The 27058-nt window shown below is 40.2% G+C and overlaps 1 protein-coding gene across 2 annotated transcripts in view; it reads left to right on the forward strand.

The window, feature by feature from the left end:
* Positions 1 to 438: 438 nt before the first annotated feature.
* FEM1C (fem-1 homolog C) overlaps positions 439 to 27058 on the forward strand; it is a 202974-nt gene continuing 176354 nt past the window's right edge. Inside the window, exons 1-3 of one of the 2 annotated variants that reach the window (XM_037509493.2) lie at positions 439 to 570; positions 1487 to 2186; positions 16285 to 21320. In XM_037509493.2, coding sequence (XP_037365390.1) covers positions 1643 to 2186; positions 16285 to 17594 — 1854 coding nt within the window. In that variant the 5' untranslated portion in view covers positions 439 to 570; positions 1487 to 1642 and the 3' untranslated portion in view covers positions 17595 to 21320. Of the gene's footprint in view, positions 571 to 1486; positions 2187 to 16284; positions 21321 to 27058 lie in introns of those variants that run through there. The other variant, XM_054694513.1, reaches the window with a different exon arrangement.

A 27058-nucleotide genomic window follows, 5' to 3' on the forward strand; every position in this document is an offset into this window, starting at 1 on the left:
CCCCAGCACCAACCTCCGGAGCCACGGGGCCCCGCCCCTCGTGCCGGCCCCGCCCCCAACAGTCCCGGGGCGCCTCACGCAGGCGCGTCCTCCGCGTGGCTCGAAGCCCCGCCCCTCCGAGCCGCCCCCCGCCTGGTCCCTCCTACGCCGTCCCGCCCCGCCCCTCCAGCCCCGCCCCGCCCGGCCCCTCCCGCGCCGCCCGCCCCCGGCCCCCGCCCCGCCCACAGGCGGTTGCTCGCGGCGGCGCCGCCCTCCCACAGCCCAATGGGGCGGCTGCCAGGTCGGTGATGCTCGGGCGGGCCGGGGCCGCCTCCAGCCTCGCAGGGCGCGCTCGGCCCTTTATATAGCGCCGGCGCGGCCCGGGTGCAGCCGCTGCGGCCCGCGCAGACCGGGGGCGGGCGGCGGCGCGGCGGGGCGGGGCGCGGCGGGCTCATTCCTGTGGGGCGCGGGGCATGGGGGAGCCGAGCGGCCGCGGGGGGAGCGCGGCGGCCCGGGCGGCGGCGACGGCGGTTTCCAGCTGAGGCGCCCGAGCCCGAGCGGCCGCCGGCGGCGGGACGACCAGCCGGGCAGGTAGCGGCGGCGGCGGGCGCGGGCCGGGCCTGAGGCGCGGGGGGGGGGGCGGGGGGCCTGAGGCGCGGCGGGGGGGCGGGGGGGCGGGGGGCCTGAGGCGCGGCGGGGGGGGGGGGAGCCTGAGGCGCGGGGTGGGGGTCGGGGGGGCTGAGGCGCGGGGTGGGGGTCGGGGGGGCCTGAGGCGCGGCGGGGGGCCGGGGGGCGGGGAGGGGGGCGCCCCAGGCGCGCGAGGCGGCGGCGGCCCGAGGCCAGCGCTGGGGGCGCGAGGCGGGGCGGCGGGTCTGGGGGTGCGGCAGGCCGGCTGCGTGTGGGGACGGCGGGGGTGAAGGTTATGTGGGGGCGACCGTGGTGGGGGGCGCCCGCGGCTCTGGGGGGGCTCCAAGCGGGGCGGACGAACTTAGCTGAGAGGCGCCGGATTTCCTGAGGCGCGCGGAGCTGAGGGGGGGCCGGGGGAGCCGGGGGGGCCGGCGCTGGCTGGCCGGGGCGGCCGCGTCCGACCTTTTTGTTCCTTCTCGAAGCCCGGACGGGCCGCGCAGGCCTCGCGCCCCGGCGCGCCCTCCCCGGCGGCGGCGAGGACGGGGAGCCTTTCCCGGCCCGCGGCCCCGGCCCCCCGCCCCGGCCTGCGCCCCGGGCGCGCGCAGGTAAAACTGGAACAAAGCGGGGCGCCCCGGAGGCGAGGGAACCGGCGGGGCGCGAACCCCGCGCCCTCGGGGGCACCGGCCCTCGTCGGAAGCTCGGGTCCCCCCGCCTCAAGCTCGGGGCCCCCCACCTCAAGCTCGGGGCCCCCCACCTTTGTAGCCCCCTTCCCTCCGCTGTGCGCGCGCGGAGCAGCCCCGGAGCGTGGAGATTGAGCAGCGCCGCGCTGCCTCCCGCCCCGCGCGCGCCGGCACCCCACTTTGTCGCTCTCTCCCCGCAGCTGGGCGCTCCGGCCGTCGCTGCTGGAAGGCGAGGCGCAGACTCCGCGTGGCCCCGGGGCGCGGCGCTTCACCCTGAACTTTGGTCCCGGTCAAGAGAGTTAAGCTGGAGCTTCGCTCGGAAGGATAAAGACGCGCAGCCTCGCGCCGGGACATCAATGGATCTGAAGACCGCCGTGTTCCACGCAGCTCGCGATGGCAAACTCCGGCTCCTCACCAAGTTGTTGGCGAGCAAATCCAAAGAGGAGGTTTCCTCCTTGATCTCCGAGAAGACGGACGGGGCCACGCCGCTGCTGATGGCGGCCAGGTACGGGCACCTGGACATGGTGGAATTCCTCCTGGAGCAGTGCAGCGCCTCCATCGAGGTGGGGGGCTCGGTGAATTTTGACGGCGAAACCATCGAGGGGGCCCCCCCTTTGTGGGCCGCCTCCGCCGCGGGGCATTTGAAGGTGGTGCAGTCTTTGTTAAATCACGGCGCGTCCGTCAACAACACGACTTTAACCAATTCGACCCCCCTTCGCGCGGCCTGTTTCGACGGTCATTTGGAAATTGTCAAGTACCTCGTGGAGCACAAAGCCGATCTGGAGGTGTCCAACCGCCACGGGCACACCTGCCTGATGATTTCGTGTTACAAAGGACACAAAGAGATTGCCCAGTATTTACTTGAAAAGGGAGCGGATGTTAATAGAAAAAGTGTTAAAGGTAAGTGCAGCCTCGTCATGTTTGCATTTTCAGGAAAGTTTGCTGTTGTGTTGGGTGTTCTGACGGGGCGTCTCTCCCGGCGTGACCATGGCGAGTGTTTTCTCTGGTGTTTACCAGTACGTGGAGCAAGTGGGAGGCAAACGAGCTGGAGGGCCAGGGAAGCGGTGTTTCCTGGCTCTCGTTGAGAGTCACTTCCAGTTCCTGAGAAATGGGTTCTCCCAAGTGACCGCCTGTTTCTGACGGCTGCTTGGAGCCCCTCGGTTTGATATACCGGAGAATGTCCTTCCATGTGATGTTTTTCTTACATTTATGTAAGAAACAACCTGGGAGTAAAAACTATTTGGTGAGTCACTGTCTCATTTGTCTTAAATGGGCATTTCATTTGTTATTCTGCCAAGCAAGGCAGGCTACACCAAACTGACCTGGAAAGGGGTAGGTTAAGAGGAAACGAAGAAAAAATTTCTCTTCCCTAATTTCCTATTTATGTTATGGCTAGTAGAAAAAAAAAAAATCTATGTAGAACATACATTAAATATGGCAAGAGAGAAAGCAGATTTTTTAAAACTGCTGCAATACTAAGCAAAACAAGGGCTAGTTGAGACAGATGTGGATTTGTTGGCTAGCAACAATGTAAATATCTGTCAGGTTTACCATTGTGTCTCATTTTTGTAGTTTGTAGAGCAGCAAATGATAGTTAGAATTTCTAAATCCTTTAAAATCCACTGTTTTGATGGCATCATTTTGATCATTTGGAAACCTTATTTTCCTTAGAGGTTTATTTATACAACAGAAAAGTTATGCACTGCATAAGTAAAGAAAACCATTGAAACTTAGAAGTAGTATAGATATGGGAGAAGAACTCAAGGAATACAGGTTGATTTACTGTTTACAGTGAAAAAAGTAAGTTGTCTCACCCCTGATTTCTAGACCTCCAACCCACCAGCAGACACTCTTACAGTTTTTTGTGTGTGTCCTAGAGATAGTCTGAGCAAATATCAGCATAGATGTCTGGGTACCCCTCCCTCCCTGCTTCCCCATTCTGTTACTTGATACTGACTTGTTTTTTTTTTAAACCTGAATTTATCCTGTATGCCATTCACCTCAAACACAGAGCTACCTCTTTCTGTTTTATGGCTGCACAGAATTTCATTGTATGAATTATATCATTTATTTAGTCCCTGTTGATGGACAGTTAGTCATACCCACTATTAACAGTGCCACTGTGAATATTATTGTTGACAAGAGAGTGTCTTCACACGGTGTGAACGTGACTATATTATAAATACCTATAAGTGGAATTGTTGAATCAGAGGCAGAGTGCATTTGTCATTGTGAGTGACTGCAGTGTCTGTCTTTGAGAGGCTAAACCACATAATTATGGGAACGCCATGATTTCTGGAGATACCAACTGAACTTTGTATCATCTTTTAAAAAGTAGTTTGTTGTAATCATACACATTCATTATGGTTTTTTAAAATATTTTTTTAGAGGAAGTAGAAAAATCTCACAAAATTCCTGCTCTCAGAGACAACCCTTCCAAATAGTGTTAATCTTGCATATAGATAATACAGATAAATGTATACAATTTTCTTTTATATGCTCTCTATAACCTGCTTTTTAGCTTAATAAATGTTATCTTTAATGTCTATAATTATACCTCTGACTTCAGTAGCTGCATACTCGCCTACTAATGGAGATTTATGTTGCTTCCGGTTTTTTCCGGCATGATAAAAAATGTTTCTGTAAACATTCTTATAGGTGTTTTTATTTGTTCCTAGTTATCTCTGAGATAGGTTTTGGGTTAAAGGACAGCATGACTTTTTTTAAAGCAGTTGCCATTCTTTTAAGAATGCTTGTTTTAGAAGAAGAAATTACTGCGTTAGTTACCTTGTCAATATTGGGAATGCTTGAACTCCACACTGGGTGCAAAGGTATGACAGCTTATTTAGGCTTGTTGGCTTATCATCAGCCTAATGTACAGATTGTTTCCAAAGTCATATTTAAGTCAAATTTGGATGTGTTTTGAGTTTGTCATTGGAGAGATGAGGACCTGTAGTATTTCCCATGTATTCTTCAAAATCGCTTTAATTAATTTTGGAGATAAAATGTATGAGAGAACTATACTATAAAAAGCTAATTTTTGACAACGTTTCCCCCTAACCATCTGGGAACAATATTTGACTTGATTACATTTTCCTTTTCAAAAGAATATTCCCTTTATCAGCATCATCAAAGCCTTTTATGTGAGGATGTATGTGTTTCCTCTTTGGACCTATAAGTCATTTTTTTCCCCACCGCTATCAGTACCTAGTATTTATGCCTTTTAAAAACAAAAAGCCGGTCCAATTAACATGAGAAAAGTTTTTTTTTTTAAACGAAAAATTTCAAGAGCCTTAATTAAAGGAGTAATGTTTATATAACATGCAATGTATATATAAAGCATATATAACACATGTATGAGTAAAACACCACAAAACATGCAGTACTTTTACTTTTAAATGGTGCCTTTCAAGTTGACAGTGATTTTTAATGAATGATGACTCTTGGGGGCAGACTCAAGTACAGATGCATCCTCCCCCACTTTGATTCTAAGCTTTTGTTCTTTGATAATCATGCTCATTGACTACTCAGATTTGTCTTAAGGGTAAAGAGGTAATGGAATAGTCAAATCAGTTAAAACCCGTGTGGAAACACTGGAGAAGGATTTGATAGAGTATCAAGAAAGTATGCCACCCCCTCCCACCTAAAAAGTGGAAAATACTGATAAGACGAGGGATAAAATAGGATATTTGTTAGCAGACTTTTTTTTTTTTTTTAAGTCAGCTCTTGGACGCGGTTCTGACCAAAGAAAATGCCAGTAGATAATGTTTGCTTTGCTTAAATGTAAAATGCACGTGACTTCTATGACCCATAACTTTTTAACAGTTGGCATTTCAATATATTATTTAACCTTTTTCCATTACTTTTTAACAGGTGATTGGCATTTTGAACATGTTTTAACCTAAGGTGGAATGCATTGATTAATTGAGAGAACGTTTATTGAGCCCCTCAGTGTGCCAGGCTGTTAGTGTATACAAAGAGGAGTAAGACAAGCTGTCCAGTCCTTGAATCCCTGCTCTTGGGGGGCCCATGGTTTGATCAGAGAGACAGGTTCCTAAGCAGATACTTAACCACAATATGGTAAGTGTATCAGGAGTGCTTTCTCTACCACCTTACTACCTGAGCAGATTGTGGGTTTCTGTTGATACTTTCCCCTGGCATTTAAAAGGGGGAGAAAAATTTCGAGATATTTAGAGACACTTCTGCAGCTTAACTCTCAGAAGACAATTGATTTTGGGGCAGGGGAGTTAGTTGCTATTTAAAACTAAGGACCTTAAATCAGAAGTAATTAGACAAATCCGTATCAGCTCTATTACCTTGATCCCAGCACTTCAGGATTATATTCAGCTTTGGCTTTCTTTGGAACTTTTTTATGTTTGCTTTTATTGCCTCAGACTAGGAATATACAAATCTAGGCTGGGTTCCTGGGCACTTCAATTCTGCCTTTATACCCAAATTTGACTGAGAACTAAGCAGCCGAAAGTGACTATTACAGACCAGTAGAACAACTCCTGAAGTTGGGATTGGTGAGACTGCCCTGGCTGGCACTGTGCTCGCACAGGCTCCAGCATTTCAGATACCCAAGGGAGCTGAGTTAAATTTGTAATGTGAATACTGGCCATTTCCTGTGGTCAGGCTATGATGTTGGGGCCTTGTGGAGGCTGTGAGAAGATACAGATGTGACATTTGTTAACTGCTAAAAGAATGGTATCAATCAGTGCTGTTGAATTTTAGGAATGTACTGACTAGCAAAGGCTCCGTGGAGTTGAACTGGGGAGGATTTTGTTGGAACTCAGATCTGAGGAAGGGATTTCAAACAGCTTTTAAAGCTTGGGACATGGCATAAGGAAAGGCACATTGAAAAATACGCTTGGAGGGTCCAGGAATTGGGACCAAAGGGCGACCAGGACTAGGTTATATAAAGGACCCTGACTTCAGGGTAGGGAGTTAGAGTTTTTTCTTGATGCAATGGTAAACAGTGAACGTGGTAAACAGTGAAAGTTTTCAGTGGAGGAATAACTGGATTTTTTTTTTTTTCAAGCTCAATCTGTTTAACCTGCATTCCATGACATCACACACTCTTTGAGGCTAGAGAACTGATACTTGTCTCTGCATTAGGAAGAGGATCAGTGCAGAATGGGCTATTAGTGAGCTTGTTGAGTGACTGTATTGGAGTTAAGAGAGGACAGAGAGAGAGTCATGTCGGCTCACAAGTATAGTTAACTTTAGAAGGGTTTGAGAACTAATTCAGGCTGTTTGTCTTTTTATTTTGGAATTTTTTTTTTTTTTTTGCATTATAATCTCTTTAGCTTTGTTATTATTTTAAAAGATACAGTGGTTATTGTACTACCCTGGCTTACATTGCTGTTAGTATTTTGGTAGTGAAAATTGTCTTATGCGATAGTGGACAGAAGAATACATGGAACCACTAAGGACCTGCTTGCTTGCACAATTATCCATATTTGCTACAGTTTAACAAAAAATGTTTCCTCTCTCTCCTTTTGTTTTCTGCAGTAGTTTAAAGCAAACCCTAGGCATTCTGTTACTTCTCTCCCACAGTATAGGTATTTGAGGGCATGGATGTATTTCAGTCAAAAGAAAAAAAAGAATCTTTTTAATGCATTGTAAATGCAAAGGATTTTCCAATAAGAAGTTCTTCCCTGTAAATTAAGACTTCTTTTTAATTAAGAACTTTTGGTATCAAGATAAAGAGTATTGTCCTGTAGGTTGGTCATTTCACTGTACTTCTGTACACTGAAGTACACTGTACTTCAATTATCTGAGATTCTTGTGAGTTGAAATTCTCTTCCTTCTTGACTTTGAGAGCTTCTTCTCAGCTGTTGGTCACCTCAGTCTACCTGCTTTCAGAGAACAGAGAGGACTTAAGCTTTCATTCTCTTGTGTAACACAGTTCTCTTAATGAATTCAGCTTATTAGTTGTATTCATTAATGTTTTGATACCAAATTATTGAGTTGCTCCTGCTAATTGCTCCTCATTGTTTTTCTCTCTTGTGTCCCAGGCACACTTCTCTGTATCCTGGGGGGCACTTGGTATCCTAAGTGGAGAAGCTAAGCCTTAGGTGATGTGCAAATCCAGTGCAGTAGGGAAATGTCCATTGTGTTCCTCTGTCCTTGAAGATTGGCGTTTGAACTTTGAATCCTTACAGAATTGAACTGAAGTTGATGAAATGAGTGGATCGTGACTACTACTGCTGTTTCAGTCTTTGGTAACAACATGAACTTAAAGCATAGGTTAGGTGTTTCTTGTTCACTTTTGAGCATCTGTGGTGCATCTGTGACTTGCCTAGATTTATTAATAAAAATTTTTTTAAACAAAATTTAGGAAGCCCCTGGTATTCTAGAGATTTATGCTATTGAGACACTCATCATGTAATGTGGGTGAGACAGGAGAGACCCAGGTCAAATAGTCACGTCTATTTTCCTCTTTCCTTCCCTTTGGGAAGAGCTGCAGCTGGAAAGGGGATGAACTAGGATGATTAGGAGAGAGAATTGTAATGAAGTCTGTGGTGTTGATGCTTTCAGTCTTCAGATGAACCTTTTATACTACTATTAGTTGTTTTTAGTCCTAATCCCTTAGGTTAGGTGCATTGAACCTTGGCAGTTCTTATTATCAAGATTTTTTTCAAAGCAAATTCCTCATCCCGCTGGAGTCATCAGGATGCATCTTACCTCTGGATGCAGGTATTTTTTAGCTTTTAACTTTGTTATGACCTCAAAGGCCTGTACTATTAAATTCCTGCATGCTCTCGCCTAGTGCCTTTATACACAGAATTATTAAGGGGCGGGCACATGGTAATCTTGGCACAATTTGTCTTTGATTCTATTTTTAATTCTTTTTGAACTCTTGCCCTTGAGTAGCTGTAAGAATATACAGCTATGGGGAGGAAAATATTCTGAGCAGGGGAACCTTCCAGGGCTCCTTTGGCATCCTGAGGTATTTCTCTGTAGCCCTTCTCACTTCCCTTTACACACGCAATTGTTGTTTTGGAAATAAGAACTCGCAGTCAGAACTGGTATATGCAGTTGAACTGCAACCCACGACCCCATTTTTACAAGTGGGCCTCTTGTAGACTTAGATTAGCTCCAGCGACGGAGTTGAAGAAGAACTGGCTGCCTGTCCGAAGACCTGAGCCAGGCACGGTAGAGCATAGGGAGATGAGAATTGTTTTTGTGCATTTTGGACAAATTTCTTACTTTATTGGTTTCTTTTAATTGCTGCTTCTCTTCTGTCAGTCAAAACTTACTCTTCTACTAAAAACACAACTTCAATTTTAAAGTGGCTTTGAGATGTAATTTACATACCGTTCACACATTTAAAGTGTCCAGTTCAGTGATTCTATAATGACCTTTCATCACGCCCTCCTCCAACCTTTATATCCATTAATAGTTACTTCCAGTCCTCCCCACATCCTCGGATGCATTCTCTAGTCTGAGGCGATCACCAATCTCAGTGTCCTTGTGAATTTGCCTATTTTGTTCTTTTTCAGAGAAATGGAATCATAATAGTCTAACATTCTTGAATGAAACTACTGCAGGGTAAAATATATACAGGATATATAGTAGACAACTGATCCATCATTTTATAAAATATGTATAGAAAGACTAATCCTAAAAGCTGGTCCATAGACATGTCATGAAAGAAAATACAGTTTGAACAAACAGGAGGAATATGCCTATGTATAGAAGTAGTACAAATTAAAATTCAAAAATTAACTCCAGTGCTAGAAAAAATTACTATGAAAGTGAAACTTTCCAGGCGTTTTGTAATCCCTTTGGAAGTGAATTAAAGATGTGTTAAGCTACTTTTTTGTGCTTTGTTTATTGAAGTATAATATATAAAATAACACCCATCCTTTTATTAGTGTGCATTCTGTAAGTTATGAACAGCTGTTATTTCACCACTGCTGCAGTAAGGATAGAACAAAAAATGTCTTCATACCCCTTGCAGTCAGATCCTCTCCCAGCACTCTCCCCTCAGCAGTCACTCTGCTATCTGTCCTTGTCCTGTCCAGGCATTCATTTTAACAAGGAAAATTTCGCACATGCCACCAACTGGGAAGTGTTTGTGTAGGTTGTGGCATGCCTCCTTACTTGAGCCTTCACTCTGAAGCCATTCTGCATGATTATGCTGTGTCTGTGTGGCTCATGTAGACCACGTGGTAGCACAGTGTGACACAATGACCAAGCAGGGAACAGTTGTCTGTGAACTGATGCAACTTTATCAAAACATTCTATGTAAGGAGACTTGGAGAGGTGATTCAAATTATAGTTGCTTTAAAATTATATCCCTTTTTGTTAGCTTCTGTTTTTAAACTTAATAACTAGGCTATAATTCAGAAACTTTTTTTTTAAGGTTTCCAGGGCACTAAAGTTTGTTTGGGGGTTATATGCTTAATTTGTTACAGTAATAAAGAAGACTCCTTCCTTTTAGTATTTTGTAAAACTTACTTGTCCTCAGAAGCTAAGTTTAAGTTGCTTTTTTGTGATAAAAAGCACTAAAAAATTTAATGATCTCCTTAAGCTTTAGCAGTTTGCAAGCAGCTTTGTGTGATCTAGAGAAAATATAGGATCAGTATTTTTTCGGAGTAGAAGAGTTAGGTAAGAATACTTGTGAAGTCATAATGTTATGTTATTGTGAGGGATTACGTAATATCTTACTAGTCTAAAATGAGTACCTCCCAGGATGAGAGATACATTTATTTACCAAGCATTCTCAAAAGACAAGTTGATAAGGCTTACCCACAGAGGCCTCTTTGAGCACCTGAAGTTTCTGGAGAAACTTGAAGGACAAAAAGTTGAAAAGGTAAAGATGACTAAGTTGTCACAGGAGAAATATTTAGGGTGGAGTGTCGTAAAATAGAAGCAGAACCTCTGCCTTGTGAAGTATTGGCACTTCATATGATGTGCGTTGACACAGTCCTTTGGATTACAGTTGGTATCAGCAAACTGTTGACGCAGAGGTCAAATCCTGCCACCTACACCCTTTTTTAAATGAACGCCTGGGAGATGAGAAACGGGTTTTTATATCTTTTTAACGGTTGGGAAAAAAATCAAATGAGTAATATTTCATGACACATAAAAATTACATGAAAAGTCATGTTTTAGTGTCTGTAAGTAAGACTTTGTTGGAAATCATTTAATGTCCATTAACTTTACTTTGGATATTTTTGTGATAGGGCAGTAGTTGGAAAGAGACCTCATGGCCTGCAAAGACTAAACTTCTGTCTAACCCTTTACAGTCAAAGTTTGCCGACTCCTGGGGTGGACTCCCAGTGCAGCTTTCCTGCTGGTGATGCAGAGAAAGGAGGCTGGAGAGGTAGAGTAGGAAAATACTTCTCAGCCTTTTAAAATCTATTTCCCTTGAGTGTATCTCCTTAAATGTGTTCTCTCTAGCCAAGACTAAGCGCCACTTCACGTAACTTGCCTTCTAAAACTACAGATTTCAGCACTACTCTCCTCCTGCACACAAGTAGTTCTTTGAGAAGCACCGGTATGGTTTTGACAACATTGTAGATTTTCACCTTTTTCCTGAAAAACTTGGAGGAAAATTAATGTGAGTGGTAGAAGTTTTATTTTGAGTTTTGTTTTGTTTTAGTTATAACTTATTCCTAGAGTCTAGCATGACTAACATGTAAAGTATACCTCAAAAAAATGTGACCTCAGATGTGAGCAACACTGAAATGCAGTTGGGAGACATGGGTTTGTTTTACTATTTCTCTTTTCTATTTGGAGAGTAGGTTTATCTTCTCTGCTTAGTAGAGTTGTTAATATAAGATTACCCATACACAAAAGTTGAGAAATAAAATTTTGGGCAAGAAAAATCTTCATTCATCTCTACATTTTGTCATTTGCTTATTATTTGGGTCTAACATACTGTTTTTCCCTTATAGCCACTTGAAATGAAAGTTTAGCTACTTTTAAAGCCTTCTCTTGTAATGTGTTTATTTAAGCACAGTTTCAGTCACAGCCAACAAGATTAATTATTGGTTATTTGGTTAATTATCAGTGTTTTCATTAAAATCCAGTTAAAAATACTCCATTTTTGATTGATTTCTTCTCTGACCAATAGTTCTTTAGAAATATATTTATAAATTTCAAATTTCGAATATAGGGAGATTTTTCTGTTTTTTTTTTTTTTTTTCTTTTAACATGCTTAGAACACAGTAGGTGATTTCAGTCATTTGAATTAGTTTGAGACTCACTGGCACCCAACACTGTCAATGTATGCGCCTGCCCCATGTACCCTTGGGGAAAGTGGTATTGTGCATTTGTGGGGTACAGTGTTCATATATACATGTGAGTTAAATCCAGTTTGTTAATTGGGTTCAAGTCTTTTATATCCTCATTGGTTTTAGTTTTCTATACTGAGAAAGGCATTTTTAAGTATTCTGTGATTGTCAATTTGTTCGATTTTCCTTGTAGTTCTGTTGATTTTTACTTTATATCATTCAAACCTAATTTAGAATGATATTTTTATGTTGTTCTGAATTTCAGATCATGATAAAATATTTTCATTTTATCTGTAATCATGCATTTTGCTTTAAAGTTTACTTAGTCTGATATTTTAATGTCAGACAGCTTTCTTACGAGTTTTTTTTACATGGGGGATATTTTTTTCCCCATCATTTTACTTATGTTCTTTATTCTTATAATTAAGGTATTTCTCTTGTATTTCCAGTCTGTTTTTGTCTTTTAATGGGAACATTTTGTTTGCTTGCATTTAATGTAATCACTAATATGTTTGGGCTTTAATCTAGTAGCTGCTTTTTAATGTTCACTTGTCCTAGCTTTTTTTGTTCCTTTGTCTCTCCTTTTTTTTGGTCAGTTATTTTTCATTATTCCATTTTTTACCATATTAGAGAAAATGTAGCTAGTTGAATGCATATTCTCTATCATTTTCCTGGTTACTGTATTTTACTATATTACTACTTTGACTTACCAAAGGCTAACAAATTTATTTTATTTTTTTCAGACAATACAGAGACCTTAGAGTACTATAACTCCAATTGTTTGTTTTTATGCTTTTCCCATCAGGGATTTTACTTTCATTTGTATTTCAAGACTTAAAAAACACTGTTATTATTAAAGTCATTATTTGTTTAGATTTCCCACAAACTTACCCTTTCTGTTGATGTGTATGCTCATATCTCCAGGCTTCCCAGTGTGTGTCATCTGCCTTTTCCCTAAAAACCACAAAGTATTGGGCCTTCCGGGTGGTGCAGCAGCTGAGCGCTGGGTTAGGAAGCTGCCCGCAGCCTCTGCAGCACCGGTTTGATGGCACTGGTTTGATGCCACATGGCACGCAGACCTCTCCTGCCGCCCGCTGCTCCCCTCAGCAGTGTACTTCCTCTGTCTGCCTGCTCTGCTCTCCGCTCTGGCTCTGGTGGATTCTCTCACCCTCCCGCACTTCTGACTGTACCCAGTGCTTGTATAAATAAATAAATAAATCTTTAAAAAAAAACACAACAAAACACAAAGTACTGAGGTCTGCTGGTAATTAATCAGTACGTTAATTTTTTCTTTTTTTTTCCTCACGTGAAATAGTCCTTTATTTCACATTTAATCTTGATGTAAGTATAGACTTCTAAGTTGGCAGTTATTTTCCTTTAGTGCTTTCAAGATGTCATTCCCATGTCTGCTGGCTGATGTGGTTCCTGATGAGAACTTCGCTGTAAGTTTACTTACTGCTTGTGTGCAGGTTTCTCCACCTATTCTCTGGATTTCAGGTTTTTCTTTTCTTATTTTTCTGCATTTTGTGATATTGTGCGTAAGTGTGATTTTTCTTACTCTTCTCAGTGTTTGTAAAATTTATTAAATTTGTAGTTTAATCTTTTACCATCTTCAGCAAATGCTCAGACTTTCTCTTTTTAAATATTGCATTGGGCTTTCTTCCCTTAGAATTTGATTTTAAGTGTGTTAACCCTCCTGACATTGTCCTTTTTGTCTCTTACAGTCCCCTGCTTCCTCATTATTCTACCTCCATGCTTGTTTCTGTACATTTTCATTTTACTTATTTTTTAGTTCACTAATTATCTATTTCACTGTTACTTGCCTTTAAATCCACCCACTGAATTTTTCAGTTCTAGAATGTCCCTTTGGTTCTTTTTGTAGTTTTCAGTTTTCTAATTCTCAAAATGTTTTTTAATCTCTTTGAATGTGCCAACCTCAATAACTGTGAAGTCCGCATCTGACCACGGTATTATGTGGGTCTTCCATTGGGCTTTTCTATCAACTCTGGTTTTTGTGTTGTGACTACTTGTTTTTGCTTCTGTACATTAATTTTGATCGAATAGCAAACATTATATATGAAGGAAAAAATAATATGAACCCTCATATGATATAGTATCATAATCTTGTAAATAGTTTTTGTGTTTGCTTCTGAATTTTAATACATGTACTAGCCATTGTTGGTTACTTCAGTTGGCAACTGAGATGATTTGTAATTGGATTTCAATTCCTGTAATGACAGTTTATTTGTAGTTTACCTTAACTCTTAGGACGCAGTCCTTTGGAGCTATGGAAGTATAGAAAGTTTCATAGTTCCCTTCTCGGTCAGTTTGGATTGCACTTTTCTCCTCTTGTCCTGCAAGGCTGTCAGAAGCTCTGCTTAGTTTTTCAGCTGCCTCCTCCAGAATCCTTACAGGTCATTGGGGAAAAACTTCCCCAAGAATCTGGAATTCTCTAATTCTATTTCTTTTTCCTGGATGTTGTCCTCTTGTTAGCTCTTAAATGCTGTCAGATTTTTAAAACGAATTTTCAGATTTTCTATCAATAGTTCTTAGTGGGAAGGTGATCTTACAATCTCTGCCATTATTAGATGCGGAAGTCTTCCTTATGCTTTTTTCAAAAATACCATTTTTTCACTATATTTATGTTAAAAAATACATATTCTGTAATGTTTTAGTGCAGAAGTTCTGTTAATTAAAAAACTGGCTTTTGCTGCATTTTGTTTTTCTTTAACTTATGTTATGCTGAATAGAAAGAATGCCTACATCTAAGCCGCCTTTTTATATTCATAGTTCTTGTGTAATGTCTATTTCTTTTTGTTTTTTTTTTTAAGTTTTATTTATACAAGCACTGGGTACAGTCAGAAGCGCAGGAGGGTGAGAGAATTCTGTAATGTCTATTTCTTAGGGGAAAAAATAGAAATAATAGGGATTCTTAATTCAAAAGAGTTTTTAAAATGCCAAGAGTTTTAAAAAAATAAGGTAGTCATGTTTACAAATATTTTGAACACATAAACATTAGTAGTCAGGTTCTGGGCTCTCTTAGTGCTTTGGTACTTTACACATTAAAACATTGTATCAGACACCGTTCCCTTGTAGACCATTGAAATCCAGGGTCAGAATAAATATATCTGCATTAATTCTGTAGTTCCTGTAGATACCATGGAAGACTCAGCAGAATAAATTTATGGAGAGATTAAAGTCCTAATGTATAATAATTTGCTTTTGTGAGTTTTAGTTATAGTTTTGTTTTGTCTGGTACCCAGGTTTTAAACCATTTTTAAGTGCACCCGCTGTGTTGGGGTCTCTAGGGCCACCCGCATGTTTGGAGGTTACTCAACCTATAATTAAATTTACAGCCAACGTTTAGTAGAGCGATGTAATAAGGACATGCAGCTGGGTCATGAGATGGCCAAGTGGGGTCTAGAGGCATCTACGCCGAGGAGATTTTGCTCTCTTTCCTTTTCATGAGAGGTGGCACAGACCAGTCTTTCCGAGCAGCAAAATGCATGGTTTGCTGTTTCCTCCTGGAGAAACCTAGTGGAGACTCAGAGCCCGCAGTTTCTGTTGGCAGCTGCTGACATCTATAGGCACCCCTCCTGAGCACGTGTCCCAAAATACAGATTCCCAGAAGGAAAGCAGGTGTTCAGCATAAATGGCGTTGTTTGTGCAGTGTGGGCATAGTGAGCCTCCTTTGTCACTTAGAGAAAGTTTTATGTCTTGGAACTGTTTACCAGACGAGTTGTAGATGCTAGCCAAAGGTCATCCTTGCAAGTAGGTCTTTCTAAGGACAGCAGTGTCAGCCTAGTATGACTCACTGCAGAAATTCTTGTAAGCATCACATGTAAATATCAAAGGTCTGCATGATCAATTTCTGTTCAGAAAATTTATAAGATGCTTTTCACTAAACTTAGGTAGCTAAAGGTACTTGGGTGCTTATCATGTCTTAATATGTTTCACACAGGCTTTTACTGATGTGCTAGTGCCTGTTGTCAGTTTTAATCCATGTGTGGGAAGAGCAGGACAGTGTTAGAACGTTTAGTACTTCTAAAAAGAATGTTTTAAAAAATTAAATTATAATGGGAAACAATCCATTATGAGAGGACACTTCAGATGTCTCCTTTAATGTTCATGTTGAACCTCCCACATATTTTTCCCATTTTGTTGGACTTAGTTTTCTTATGGGTGCTTTTTGAGGAAAGTACTTTGTTACCAAGAATTTTGACTAAAACGGTGGAAGTTCACTTGGTGATCAGAAACAATGAAAAAATAATTTCTGACTATTAGAATCAAATCAGAGACGCTTACATATTACGAATGGGATTTCTCACTTACAAATGCGGAAACTGACCCAGAAAGTTAAATAACTGTCAGTAAAACTGAATAACTGGTTAATTTAATTTTATCAGATTTTCGTCATAGAACATATTACTTGAAAACTTACTTAAAATATCAAGTGGCCTTGGATTAATTTTAAACTTCATCTGGTCACTTTTGCTATCCTTTCATGCATAATTTGGTCATTTCTCTTATTCTGCAAGTTTAGTAGGTACTTCTTAAACCCCTGCAGCGTGTCAGACACTAGTTTTAGGTGCCTGCGATCTTTTTTCCTCATTCGTAACGTACTAGAGGACTTCAACTGTAGGGAGGTTTGGAGCCCCTGCTTTCCTTTCGGTTCTGAAGTACATGCATGTATTGCACTGTATCCTGGTCCTTCAAAATACGTCACCTCTTTTTTTGTTCTCCTTAAGGTAATACGGCACTGCACGATTGTGCAGAATCTGGGAGCTTGGACATCATGAAGATGCTTCTCATGTATTGTGCCAAGATGGAAAAGGATGGTTATGGAATGACTCCCCTTCTCTCAGCAAGTGTGACTGGTCACACAAATATTGTGGATTTTCTGACTCACCACGCACAGACCAGCAAGACAGAGCGGATCAATGCTCTGGAGCTTCTGGGAGCTACGTTTGTAGACAAAAAGAGAGATCTGCTTGGGGCTTTGAAATACTGGAAAAAGGCAATGAACATGAGGTACAGCGATAGAACTAATATAATTAGCAAGCCAGTACCACAGACACTAATAATGGCTTATGATTATGCCAAGGAGGTGAACAGTGCAAAAGAGCTCGAAGGTCTTATTGCTGATCCTGATGAGATGCGAATGCAGGCACTGTTAATCAGAGAACGTATTCTTGGTCCTTCTCATCCTGATACCTCTTACTACATTAGATACAGAGGCGCTGTCTACGCAGACTCCGGGAATTTCAAGCGCTGCATCAACCTCTGGAAGTATGCTTTGGATATGCAGCAGAACAATTTGGACCCTTTAAGCCCAATGACCGCCAGCAGCTTATTGTCTTTTGCAGAACTGTTCTCTTTTATGCTACAGGATAGGGCTAAAGGCTTGCTGGGCACCACTGTTACATTTGATGATCTTATGGGCATACTGTGCAAAAGTGTCCTTGAAATTGAGCGAGCTATCAAACAAACTCAGTGTCCGGCTGACCCATTACAGTTAAACAAGGCTCTTTCCATCATTTTGCACCTAATTTGTTTGTTAGAAAAAGTTCCATGTACTCTAGAACAGGACCATTTTAAAAAGCAGACTATATACAGGTTTCTTAAGCTGCATCCAAGGGGAAAGAATAACTTCAGCCCTCTTCATCTGGCTGTGGACAAGAATACTACATGTGTAGGACGGTACCCTGTTTGTAAATTTCCATCTCTGCAAGTCACTGCGATACTGATAGAATGTGGTGCTGATGTGAACGTCAGAGACTCCGATGACAACAGTCCCCTACATATCGCGGCTCTGAACAACCATCCAGACATCATGAATCTCCTTATTAAATCAGGTGCACATTTTGATGCCACAAACTTGCACAAACAAACTGCTAGTGACTTGCTGGACGAGAAGGAAATAGCTAAGAATTTGATCCAACCCATAAATCATACCACATTGCAGTGTCTTGCTGCTCGTGTTATAGTGAATCATAGAATATATTATAAAGGGCATATCCCAGAAAAGCTGGAGACCTTTGTTTCACTTCATAGATGATAATTTGACTGTATTTTAGCACTATTCAAGCACGAATTGGTAACAGTTGTTTCATAAACAAACACTGTTGTGATAACACCAGCATTCATTTCGCTTGATTGTCGGCCTGCTCTCATTGGCTGAAGCCTTGTAAGCATCAAATTTCCAGGATTGGCATCCCAGTATTTAATATAAATAATACCATATAATATATTGTTTGTGAATTATTGAGAAATGTAATGTCATTATTCAAATTTCTAAAATTGTCTGCCAAAGGCTTATCCATTCTGGTTTTGTTTGCTGTTGGGTGTTTGGAAAAGAGTGGATCATTTTTCAGTGGTATCTTTATACTTTATTGGATTGTGAATTTTATACAATTGAAGCTCTTTTTTCCTGCTTCTCCCTTCTCCAAGCTTCTCCCCTGTTTCTACTTTAATTTTCCTAACCATTTCTACTTACCAATTTTTCCCTGTTAGGGATCCATGCTAAGTTGTACAAATTCTATGGACTTGTTACCATTTGCAGTTACCATAAGTGCTTTATCTTCTCTATGCACCGGCTTAAACTTGACTGTTGTATGTTAGCATATTTTCTATGCAGCACTTGGTCAACTTCAATTTAAAACACTGTTAAGTTTGTTCCAAAGTTCATTTTATGGAAGTACTCTGTAGCATGATCATTTTTAGAGCTACTGGTTAGCTACCTGAGCTCATGCTTTCCCCCCTCCCCCTTCCCCTCACATCTGAGGTTTCTTTCTCTAATCCACTGAAATTATTGTGTGCTAAATTTGGGAAACAAATCTATTCTAACTCATTAACCCAGTTGGAAATTTAGGTCTGACATCTTAATATATCATGCGGTAAAAGGAAGAATCGTCATAAAGTGACCCACCTTTCATGCTGCCCCAGCATTGTCCTGCTTGTGCTGATGATGTGATTAGGTGTAGAGAATCCGCTTAAATTTAACCAAAGTTTATCACACAGCTTAATGAGTCACATTGAAATGTTCACTAATTGAACTGCAAATAACTTTTAGTTTCAAAAAGAGCTAAAGCATGTCAGTGGCATGATGCTTGCCAAGCCAGATCTAGGCATCTAGAATAATTAAGGTATTTTAGTGCGCAATTTACTGCCATAGTATCAAAGGTCAGTAACAGTGTTCTTTCTTTCTTCAAGCTTACTTATACCTTTAAAGATAACTTGCATGAATTACTTTGGTCTCAATCATTTGTCTCAATAGTTAAACACACAAGGGTGCAGCGCTTCCTCTTCCCCTTACTGAAAGGTAGCTTTTCTTTTCTTTTTGAAAAAATGTTTTCACAGCTTTGCTAATGCCACAGAAAGGGCTCTTTTAACTTAAGGAAAGATAAATGAAAAGTACTAAAAAGATTCAGGTAATTATCATTCAGCACTTTATTGTTATTCAGAATAAAATTTATGATGTCGTATTTGCCCTGCAAATGTCTTAATGAAATTGTTCTGAATAAAAAGCTCCTTATTGGTTTGAGAAAACTCAGTTTACCTGAGTTTAATGAGCTGGATCACTTGGATTTTTGTGTTGACTTTTTATTCTGAGGATTGATACAATAGTATATAGAGAGTCATATTGCAGTCACATAAGGTTTATCTTCATCTTTATTCAGTAAAAAGCTTATAATGAAGAGTAGTCAAAAGTAAGAAAGTGCTAGGCTTACTTTCTGGTTAAATAATTGAGGTTTAATAATTTTAAAGATATCCTTACTCATTTTACTAGGTTGTAAATTTAATTTCACCATTGAAAAAGGTAGATTGGATTTATCAATATAAATTTGTTCATTTATGTTTTATATGTATTATACATGTCATCTTTTTCCAACCTTTTCATGAAGAGGTTTTAATATTTACCATGGGCAAATTTGATGAAATGTTTAACTGCCACATATATTAAGAATAATTTAGACAAAGATTCTAGAAATATGAGACATCAGTATTCTGAAATATTTGACTATAACCTAGTGGTATAAGAATTATATACACGAGTTGCTTTTTTTAAAAAGGAAAACTTTGCAAGTGCAATAAATCTGTGTTTGTTGATCTCAAGAACTTTTAGGTAAAAGATGAGCAATTGGATTTTTAAGTGATTGAGTATTTCCCTTCTGCTGTGGAAGGGTAGGAGGGCTTACATACTCTTAGAGCAAGACACATCACACATCTCCTACTGTTTTACAGGTGAAGTTTAATTCTGCAACTCTAGTATAAAATAAGGATTTCTTTTTGTGGCATTTTCCTCCACTAAAGGTAGATAATAGTGTGAACTGTTCTTCAGTTCTTGATGATGGAAATGCCTTATTTAGATTAGGATACAATTCTCCTGTATTTGCCATCTCCCTGAATGCCGTTAAGAGCTTTTGAAAAATCCGTTAGTTTAATAGCTCAGAATGGTTGGTGATTTTATTTTAGCGGAGGTTGGTTAATGAATATGACCTCAGACACTGTTAAGGCCTTTGTCAGAAAGTATTCTCAAATTTGTCATGAGCTGAATAAAAAATTACATGAAATTGTGATATTTTTTAACCATGGATGAGCAGTTTATACTTAATGAACTAGTTATACTTAAATTTGAGTCAGACTGAAGTATACACTGTAGCATGTTGATGTTGGCTGGAGCTAATATTGATTACATTTCTACAAAACAAAGTCCTGTTAAAACCTGCTGAATTTTAGCTGTTCCACTAGTAATCATTTCTGTAAAAGAAATGGTCATTTTACTCAGATTACATCCCTGTCTACTTTAAATTAAAGTCAAGTGGATTATAGATTTTAAAAAAACGGTCATTTTCTTAGCCTTGAATTTGACAGGGGCATACGCCCAAATCAGCAAAAGATAATTTGGTGCCCATTATGATTTGGAAGTTAAGTGATGGCTCACTTGTAAAGTGACGACCTAATGTATGTTATTTTAGAGACCTCCCCTCTACATGACTTGGGAAAATTGTTTAGGTTTATATTTGAAAGAAAAATAACTTTAAAATCATATTGCCCAGCAGAAACCTTAGGTAGAAATTTACAGGTATAATAACCCTTGTAATTAATTTTCTCAGAATTGTGGGGGCCGGATGAAATATCAGTAACCATATTGTACACTGTTAACAGCAGTGCTTGAAACGTAAATCATTTTAGAGTTAGATACTAAGAAAACTAAAATTAATCGGTCATCTTTTTCTGTTTTTTTTTTCCTTGCCCTCATATATCACTAAACAACTAAAGTTCCTCTCCCTTTTGTTAGTACCCATTGTGTATTTTCAGAAGAAGTACTGTATTCAGGTGCCAGCCAATAAATGTCACACAATGGAAAATGATATGCCACAACATTCATTGTAAGGTTTAATAAAATTAAATTTGCACCAAATATAAGTGTATTCTTGTTAACTCTTAACTACGTGATTTGTTATCCTAATGTACGTAATAATAGACTCCTGTTTCAGAAAACACCTTCTTGGTAATTTATGATCAGTTTGAACTTGAGAGTTCTAATTATTCCTCTATGTGAAAAGCAAAGATGACTTATGAACAGTTTATTCTAATTTTTTTTTTCCAGTAAAGACCACAGACTAAAGAATAGGGGAAGATTTTTGTTGTCAGATGCATAGAAAAAGGGCTTTTAAAGAAAATATTTTTATTAAGGTAACATTGGTTTACAACACTGTAAATGATTTAGAGACATAGGATCACACCCTTTATACCACATTTTTCTTAACTGGGTTAGTAGCATCAAAAGTATGTCATAATATTATGATGTTACATTTAATTTTCATCATTTTAAATTACAAAATCTAAGTAGTCCTTATCGTTCTCTTACATATGTATTTTGTATTACAAAAAAAAAATAAGGGTCCTGAAAATGTACCGGTCATTTTTTCTAAACTCTAAGCATAAGTTGAAATATCCAGTTTTGGGCCTCTCCAGTGGCGCAGCGGTTGAGCGCTGGGTGGCAAAGCTGCCCGTGGCCTCTGCAGCGCTGGTTCGATCCCCTGCTGCTCCCCGGCCACCAGAGGAGGGTCCCCCCTGGCGCGCAGACCTCTCCTGCTGCCCGCTGCTCCCCTCAGCAGTGTACTTCGGTCCTTCTGCCTGCTCTGCTCCCCGCTCTGGTTCTGGTGAATTCTCTCACCCTCCCGCGCTTCTGACTGTACCCAGTGCTTGTATAAATAAATGAATAAATCTTTAAAAAAAAAAAAATATCCAGTTTTACAGGTTGAAATTTACCTACCTTTTGAATCTTCACCCTACCTTATCCATGCACCAGGCTTTGTCATCCTTTTGGTAAACCTTTAAAACCTTAGTTTTCTTCGCCCGTAGCTTATGGTTGTCTCCCCAGTATCACCGCTAATATTTTGTTGCTGTTGTTGTTAAACCTTTATTTTTTTTTTAATTATTTTCTTACATTGTTAGTTTTTGGACATTCTTTGGTTTCTCCCCTCAGGTGTCGTCCCCATAGTTATCCCACCACCACAGCACCCGTGAACCATCAGCATAGTCCCCTGTGCTTGTCCCCCTATTTTGACTGCTCCCCTCCTCGCCCTGCCCCCACCGCTGTATACCTCAGACTATGGTCAGCTTGCAAGTTCTGTCTTTTTCCTGTCCCTTTGTTTGGTTTCTCTTTATTTCACATGAAACCATTGGTATTTGTCTTTCTCCTTTGACTTATCACACTCAGGATAATCTCTTCCAGCTCCATCCATGTTATTGCAAATGGCATGAGTTTATCTTTTTTGACTGCTGAGTAGTATTCCGTTGTGTATCTATACCATATCTTCCTGATCAGTTCTTCTGTTTTGACACATTTACTGACCACTAATATTTAAAAGGCAATCTTACCAATTTATAAGAAAGTATACTGCATTGAATAGGAAACAGTCTTGTGTATTCAGGATACTCATTTCTTCAAGATACTCTTTCTCTTTTTTTTCCTTCTCTGAGCTCAGGTTGTTCTTGAATAATCTGGGTTGTGGGAGTGGTGAAATAATTGGTTGCTGGTGCTGTCTTATACAGTTATTGAGGAACAGCCATCGAAGGAAAGGAAAAGCCTATCCAGGCCAGGGACTGGCAAGGCAAGCGGGCAGCGTAGGGCTCTTGGAGAGAGGCTCCTCTGAGTATGGCTTAAGTTTGTGTGGTGTTTGGAGAATGTGTGTTCAAAAACCTGATGTTGGACTCTGGGGAGCAACAGGATGGTCCCAAGGGCATACAGAGTGGACATGACCCTGGGTGTCCAGATAGTGGAGCCTTGTGCCAAACACCTCTGGCACCTCAGGGAAATCTATTCCAGGACTTCACAGACAGAGGAATATGGGCGATACAGTCACATGTGGAGCTTAGAAAATATACTTAAAACTTTTTGATTTTTCTATAATCTTGAGACTAAATTAGTATTTTCTAGTGTTGATGTATTTGATTTATGAAAATTATGTAATTTGAATTAGGAAATATACAAATCAGAGTCGTAGGATATTTATTTTGTTGAATACAAAACTAAAATTTTGGCATAATTAAAATTTATAGTGAAGTTGCACAGATCGGGCTCTGTGTACCCTTATCTAGTTTTCCCTGATGTTAATATTTCACATAAAATGATGGGGGCCTCCCTGGTGGTGCAAGGGGTTGAGACACAACCTATGAGGTAACCCCAGCCACTGCAGTGCGATTTTGATCCCCGGCCAGGGAGCTACCCACATGGCGCAGCAGACCTCTCCTGACTCACTCGCGGCTCCCCTCAGCAGTGTACTTTGGTTGGTCTGCCTGTTTTGTTCCCCGCGCTGACTCTGGTGAGTCCTCTCACTCCCCGCACCTCTTGCCTGTGCCCAGCTCTTGTATGCAATAAATAAATAAATCTTAAAAAAATTTAAAAATAAATAAAATGATGGTATGTGTTTACCAAAACTTAGTTCGTCAAAACTAAGAAACATCAGTACTTTTCCATTATCTAAAATACAGATTTATTTGGATTCTACCACTCTTTTTTTTTTCCACTAATGGCCTTTTTTGTTCCTGGACTCAATAAGACAGTACATTGCATTTACTCATCATGTCTCCTTAGTCTGTAACAGTTTCTCAATCTTTGTTTTATTAGATCGACACTTTTGAAGATTGCTTGTCAGTTCTTTTGTAGACTGTCCTTCAGGTCAGACTAATATTTCCTAATGATTTTATTGGGGAAAAATAGCATGGAGGTCAGGCAATGTCATTACATCATATCAGGGGCGTACATGAGACAAACATGGCTCATCATTGGTGGTGCTGACCTTGATCACTTGGTTAAAATGTGTATGGGTGTGAAATAAGTTGATACTAATTTGCTTTGTTGCTCAGATTGTTCGGCTCTGGCAGCAGCCATGCCTTTTTGACATGACCCCATTTTTTTCTCTTTCGTTTTTCTTACTTTCTGGAAAGTCCAGGCTCAGCTTGTAGTCTCTCTCCCCCAGCCTTAGAACCAGCTATTTCTCCAAAGAGCCCTCTTCCTTTTATTGGAGAATAGTTGAGTCCAGAACCTGATTGTTGGGCGTGCTTGTTGAATGTATACTAGCACACGTATACCCACACATTTGTAATTGCCTCTGTATCTGTATACTTAAAATAAACCTGGTTAGTACTGATTTCTTCAGCTTCTAATCTAGCACCTCAGGCTTCATTCCAGTTTTCTCCCATTGCTTGTTTGTAACCTCTTTTTCTTGTTAGTGAAAAACCTAACTCCTATTATTTACGATTTATTTATTTCTCAATGCAATCGTACGTATAAAATAGTTTGAGTTGCTAACCCAGTACCGTTGTGAGAAATGTACCTGCTAGAGTACAGTGCTGTGTACATTTGTTTTTTTCTATTTTTTTTTTTTGTCTTTGGTCTGAACACTGTTTCCCAAGGGCACTTAAGACAGCACCTGTTGTTCCCAACAAAACCTTTTTTAATAACTATTTTGTGACAGGCATCAAAGTCAGTTTGGTGTAATGTGAGATTCTGACTACAAACTATATAGGTGGTCATGGAAAACAAGAGGATGTATTAAAGACAATGTATTAAATGTTAATGTTAAATGTATAAATTTAAATTAGAACTATATGTTCAGTACATTTTTGCCTCTTGCCCCTTCAAATTGTATTCCCTGCCCCCGGGTTATTCAACAAATCTAACTCCAGTATCTTTTCATTTCTTTTGCTGATTTTCTTGCTTTTTGGTTGTGATCGTTAAAATAGAATCAAAAGTTTCAATTGGTGCAAGTTATCTTCCTCCCATTTTGAACAGACCTTAAAAATGAAGTGATGTTAGGATTGCTGGGAGTAGGTAGTGGCGAGGTTAAAGATGAGTCTTTATTTTCGTTATCTTTTTAATGGTATTTTCCAACAGAATTATCCTCCGTGTTTAAATACTGAAGCATCTTAGTTTTGTGCTAAAAACCAAAATCAGGGAATTGCTGTTATTCTGGTTTTTTCTCAGGCCCAGTTAACTTTTGTGTGTACCATGATAGGAAAATATTGTTGAATCTGACTATCGGTATTTAAACTCCTCCAACCTGTCAAGTTACTGAAAGCTTAGGGGAAAGAATCTTTATGACTGGAAGGAAATAATTTGGGGAGAATTTATCATTCATACATTCAATAAATGTATTGACCATCAAGCACTATATCATGAGTCAGGGATATGAAGATTTATAGTGTAATTTTGTCATCGGAGAGTGAGCAATATTTGGGGGAGGCAAATAAGTATGATTTTTAGCTATTCTGAAGGGTAGTTTTTTCTGATTTTGAGGTTTACTAAGAATTAAGATACATCATGAATTAAAATTGCTTACACATTTCATTGTAATATTTTTTTTTTTTTTTTTAAGTCTTAACTCACTCTTTGCATTGTTAGGACCGGCTGGCTATTTCATCTTTTTATCCAAGTGAGGTTTAAAAGAAAAGTGCATAACTCATTGAATTTTCTGTGTGATTTATATCATTATGTGCTAAAACTTGTACTTGATAGTTTATTTTGAATTAGATACTGTTTCTTAGGTAAAAATGGAGAAACTTTCCTTTGAACATCCGCGTGCTTGCCAATGACTTTTTGTATTCGGAACTCGTTAAATCTGGCCCCCTGCTGTGCATCCAGAATGTGTGCTCACCATGGTCGAAAATCGATCACAGTCTGCCAGGATGGGTTAGGAGATCTGTTCTCTGGAGTCTGGAATGTCAAAGAATTTTTTTCCTAAGCCATAGAGTTGGCAGAAGAATAAAGATGAGTGAGGGATCAAAAATAAGTCTCATAGTTTAACTGTTTGTTAATCTTTGAAGTCGTTTTTGAAAATATCTTGAAACTAATCCAGAAAAAAACTAGCATGTTAGCTACTGCTGGAAGAGGGGGGCTCTGGTTTGAAGGCAGTTTTTTCCTCTTTTCTATTTTGGATCACTGTTTTATGGTCTGGTCTCAATGTTGTCACAGATGAAAGTTATTTCAGGATGTTCATCAAATGAGAATGTGCTCTGCCCTGTTAGGGTAAGGCCCTGACGAAAATATTGAAGAAAATGAGAATATTTCAAATCAAAAAAGGTGTATGTGGGTTTTGCTTTCAGTCTTTTCTGAATTTGTCTTTTAATGGTTGCAACTTCGCTTGTTTCCATTTAAAGTAATTTCTGAATTATTTGGACTGGATCATACTTTTTATTTAGCTTTCATTTCTCTTTTCCTACCTCCAAGGAGATTGCTTTTGGTATTTCTCTTTCTATTTGTTTAGAACTTCTGCACATTTAAAGGAAACTTTATTTTCCTTTACATTTTTAATATGTGTACTGGGTTGAAGTGTGGTTCCAAAAAGCTAAGTTCACCCAGAACCTCAGAATGTAAGCTTCTGTGGAATAGGGGGAGATGGAGAGAGAGATTAGGGTGATGTAGCTGCAAGTTAAGGCATGCCAGGGTGGTTGGTTGGTGGCCAAGAGCGAGGAGAGAGGCAGAATCCGTGTCTTCTTTGAGTCTTCAGGCTCTAGAACTAATAACCCTGCTGACACTTTGAATTTGGACCTGAGCTTTCAGAAGTGCGAGAGAACAAATTACAGTTGCTTTAAGGCAAGATTGCTCTAAGGATTGCTTTAAGGGTTGCTAGGTAGCCCTAGCAAAAGGTACAGCCTGTACACTGACTTCACAGCTGTGCACTCTACAAGGCCCTTGAATGTTTTAACTCCTAGTACCTCTCATCTTTCAGACGCTTCAAATCTAAGATGATGGTTCACCTCGGTTTGAATCCTCTTGCATCCAAGTGAATCATTTTGTTCTTGTTTTAGTTCTTGCTCAAATGTGCTTTTTATGTTTTGTTAATAGCACTATCCGTTCCTTCCTTGTGGGAAAAATAATCTTCTGTCTAAAGCAGTTTAGATTCTTTAAAGATATATACTAAAGTACCTTTAATTCTTTTCTTGAGGGAGGCAGAGGAGGATACTGTGTGTGTGAAACTGTGTTTGTCTCACCGACAGCATTTCCTGAGC

This window comes from Talpa occidentalis, unplaced genomic scaffold, assembly GCF_014898055.3.
Source record: "Talpa occidentalis isolate TD23 unplaced genomic scaffold, MPIMG_talOcc4v2.1 talOcc4.13, whole genome shotgun sequence".
In the NCBI taxonomy this organism is placed as follows: Eukaryota; Metazoa; Chordata; class Mammalia; order Eulipotyphla; family Talpidae; genus Talpa; species Talpa occidentalis.